This window comes from Zerene cesonia, chromosome 27 (genome assembly GCF_012273895.1).
Source record: "Zerene cesonia ecotype Mississippi chromosome 27, Zerene_cesonia_1.1, whole genome shotgun sequence".
In the NCBI taxonomy this organism is placed as follows: Eukaryota; Metazoa; Arthropoda; class Insecta; order Lepidoptera; family Pieridae; genus Zerene; species Zerene cesonia.
The window spans coordinates 4,735,827-4,740,041 of NC_052128.1; the positions used below are offsets into that span (position 1 = coordinate 4,735,827).

General features: G+C 36.3%; 1 protein-coding gene across 2 annotated transcripts in view; it reads left to right on the forward strand.

The window, feature by feature from the left end:
• Positions 1-3,989, forward strand: part of LOC119837327 (protein kibra) — a 67,008-nt gene extending 63,019 nt beyond the window's left edge. For both annotated transcript variants that reach the window (XM_038362860.1, XM_038362859.1), the window contains 3 exons: positions 323-475; positions 958-1,197; positions 1,663-3,989. In XM_038362860.1, coding sequence (XP_038218788.1) covers positions 323-475; positions 958-1,197; positions 1,663-1,960 — 691 coding nt within the window. In that variant the 3' untranslated portion in view covers positions 1,961-3,989. The remainder of the gene's footprint in view (positions 1-322; positions 476-957; positions 1,198-1,662) is intronic.
• The last annotated feature ends 226 nt before the right edge of the window (positions 3,990-4,215 follow it).

Genomic DNA, 4,215 nt, shown 5'->3' on the forward strand with positions numbered 1-4,215 from the left:
CAAAGTAAATTATATCAAAAATTCAAGTTTTAATCTCAAATTCGCATTTACCCTACCCATTTTCTTGGACTATTTATAGCATTAAAATGCTTTATAAATGAGAAATTTATATAGAATAGAAAAATAGGCTCATGAAACCGAAAGAGTAGAAGAAGTTCGATTGCTGAGGTGGGATGGATGCATAGGTGGCTGAGAGGCTAGGAGGCGTTGCTACGGTTTGGCAAAATGCCACGGGTTCGAATCCCGCCTCGTGATTAAATTTTTTCTATTCTCTTAAAATTTCTCATGAAATATAAATTTGAATCGAACCTTGTACAACCAGATGGGGCCGAGCCCGCAGCGCGGTGGTGCGGCACAGCTCTAGGCAGCGCAGCGCTAGGACATCATTGGACCTATCACTAGACCTAAAAGCACACTCCTCCCGGCTGCAAGACCTGCGCCAGGAGATACAGCATCTCACGCAATTGAAGAAACGGTAAATATATTGTTCATTCATATTTGGATGGAAGTGAAACTGTATTGTAGATAAAATAAAAAGTGTAATTGTCACAACGACTAGGATAAAAAGCTTGAAATTTTCCATCGTTGTAGATCTTTCGACGATCGAAAAAGTACAGTCGGTCAGAAAACCAATCGGTTAGGTTATTACAGAAGTTTAGTCTTCGGAAAAGTAAAAAAAAAAAATAAAAACGTAAAAAATAAAAATATAAAGTAAAAAGTATACGGATAGATCTTCCTCTCGAGTCACCCTATCTATTAAAAACCCATCAAAATCTTCTGCGTAATTTTATCGATCTAAACATACGAGACACACAGACGGCGAGCAGCGATTTTGTTTAATACCTATATTACCTTATATTTTGTATAATTTATGTTGTGATCTCACTCTGTGAAGATGCCATCTAATGGTGGAAGAATGTTTGGATGTGGAATGAATGTTGGTGTGGATCCTTCCAGGCTGGAGGAGGCGTGTGCGGCCGGCGACCCCGCGGTGGCGGCCTGGGCGGCGCGCGACGACGCGCTGCGGCGGCTGCTCGGCGCCGCGCCCGCGCCCTCCGCCCCCGGCGCCCCCGGCACCCCAGGCACCTCGGCCTCCGCCCCCGCGCGGGTGGCGCGCCTGTTCCAGCGCACCTGCCGCGACGTGTACCGCCTGCGGAAGTCCCGCCAGGGGAAGCGGCCCGACCTGGTCACTTTCAAGTGAGTGTCGCGATGTGGTGGCTGGTGGATGGATGTATGGATGTAATAAATAATTCACATTCACATGACAATATACATAATACTGGTTCCATTACTGTTTGTGGTGGGAGGTTCCACACTGCAAGAAGGAGCTATGTGACATGGAGTCTCAATGATTCATACCGGATATTTATGGGTTGGAACAATGTTTTGATAAGTAAAAAAGGCATAAATAAACTTAGACCCACTTTCGTCTCCGGCAGTCTTAAGATCTCAGACATTTTTGTGACCACAGACACAGATAATCGAGGGAATAAAGAAAAACTAAAGAAAAAAAAAAGTTCTTTGCCTCAATATGAATAAATCAATCTGCATTATAGTTCCTTAATTCTTCCTCAGTTACCATTAAACTAATATGCCTTTTTGACATTTTCTAGCGGATTTCTTTTCAATTCACACGCACTAATGAACTCTTACACTTTACAGAGAGAAAATCGCATTCTTCACCCGACCGAAGGCGACGGTGCCCGTTCTACCTGACGACCTCAACTCGGAAGACGATTGGGAGCATGACCTGGAGGAGAGGAGCACTCCCGATGGCCGGTCCTCGAAGACCTCGTTCGAGAGACGGGACCAGGCCACCCAGGAGTTGGAGCAGGTCGTGGAGTGCAAGAACCCGTGTATACCAGAGGACACCTTCGAGAATCGAGACCTGAAGATCAAGGAAGATGACGAGGTTCGGTACGATTTTGTGGTCGATAGAGTGCTTGGTGTTCAAGTTTAATATAATGAGATATTCTGAAAGCCTTCAGCAAAGCCTTGTTAGAGCTGGTTAATTGAAAATTTTCTCACTAATAAATTCAAATTTCAATTTCAACACCTTTATTTGAAAATAGAAATGCTAGTTTACTCAAAATGTTGAATACTAGAGATGAATAAATAGAAATTTTTGAGGGTTGCCATTTTGTTTATCGTGTCCATTGTTTAGAGCGGAATGGAGAGTGTTGCCAGCTTATGAAATATTGTTAAATTCTTTGATAATTGTTTGTAATTGTTCGTTTCGATGTTCTATTGATTCCTAAATGTCCATTTAAATTCCATTTAGTTGAATATATTATTTAAATTATTATTGTTAAAAGTCGTTGGATTATCTGGGTACAAGGTCTGGTTTTGATCTGCGATTTAGTATTGCCATTTTAAGATATTATTTGACGTATTCATTGAAATATTTCGTCGATTTCCTAATATAGGGTTATAATAGAAATGGTAGAAATTAGTAGATATCCAGTAAAGTGTTGCAACTTCGGCACCGTTATTGTTCGTAATTACTGTGATTATTATTGCCTATTGAGATTTCTGGTTAAAGACTGAACTGAAAGTGTTTTATTAACGTATATATTTGATATTGGATATACATAACGTACGAAGTGGGTGCCATAACAGTTCCGGCTTGTTCAAATTGATGTTACGTTTATATATTTTATATGTGTATGCGGGTGTGTTGAGTGCTTATTTACATTTATATGTTAAAGCGTTTCTATACAGAACTGTGTCAGTTCAAAATGAAAATAATATTTATTAAAAAAAAAATTTAGATTTTTTTATAATCATTTGGATTTTTATGTGATGGCAACAAAATACTGGTAATTCCCCATAGCGTGTAATACCAAAAGGTATGATTTAGTTATACGTAATAAATGAATATTATTATTATGTGGTGTTATACTTGACATCTAAAAGCCAGTATTTGAAAGCATCAAGTTTTAGTCTCCGTTTAATATTCATAACTTAATATATATATTTACCGTAAATGTTGTATTAATCGAGATATATATTTGTATAAGCACTTAACAAACTCATAGTAATGATTCGTACAAAAAAGTGCCTTATTCGGTGCCTGAGCGTTCGTGCCATACGGGCAGACGTACAAGCGGTGAGTCACAATATATGCCAAAACGTAGTGGGTTCGATTCTTGTAGAGGCCCATAGTAGACCACCGAATAGCTTGGCCAAAAACGCTTTGTATATGGCGTGGGTTCGTGTGGGTTGACGTGTTTTGGGCTGTGTTTCTACCATTTCTCAAAAGAGTGGTAGAAATACTAGATAGGTATATTAGATACTCGTAAAATATCGAATGTTGTTGTGTGTTCTTGAAATTCCATGAATGGTATAAAAGATAAATTGTATCCGAATAAGGATTTATAACTATTTAAAATAGAAAACTACCAAGTAGAAATACAGCCCAATACATTGATTAAATTATTCATTCCTTGACTATTATTTAATTTATTGTTGCCTCGAATCATGAATAACAAAATCCAATTATACATTTCACTAACAAAATCTACCAAATTGGTAGAAAATTATATAAATGTTTCGAGGTTACGTTCTAACGTTGGAAAACGTGCAATAAGTTAATTATGTGTAAATATATCACAGATCATTGTATTTTAACCATTCGATCTGAATTGAAACTGATCAATTTTCTCATTTCATTTAGTTATTTAGACGGTCCATAACTTTAATGTAAATTATGTAAAACATGTAAATATGAGATTAAATAGGAATTCTGATTATGTTGTTCTGTTAGAAATAATTGTTTGTATTAAGTTTTTTTTATAAAATAGTAGTAAGTAGGATGTATAAATGTATATTTTATAAGTTTTTTTTGTAATTACGTAGGTGAGTTTGGATTTGCCAAAATAATATATGTTTTAATTCTTCCATTAAACAAAGGGATTATATTTTGTAAAGATGCCAATACTGACGATAGCAGTTAATATAAAAGTGAAAATAAAAATAATAAATTAATATTTTTTGTTTTATTATACACCCCATTACATGCGATTTTGAGATTTGCTTAACTTATGAGCATATCCATAAAAATTTGTATTTTTTTTTATTAATATGCATATGTGAATTGTTCAGTGAAATATAAAATTAAACATTAATCTCTGAATTGAGCAATGTACCTAGTCTTGCCATAAATATTGTAATAAAGAAAAAAGAAAATTGTTAACTGCAAATAACATTTATTAC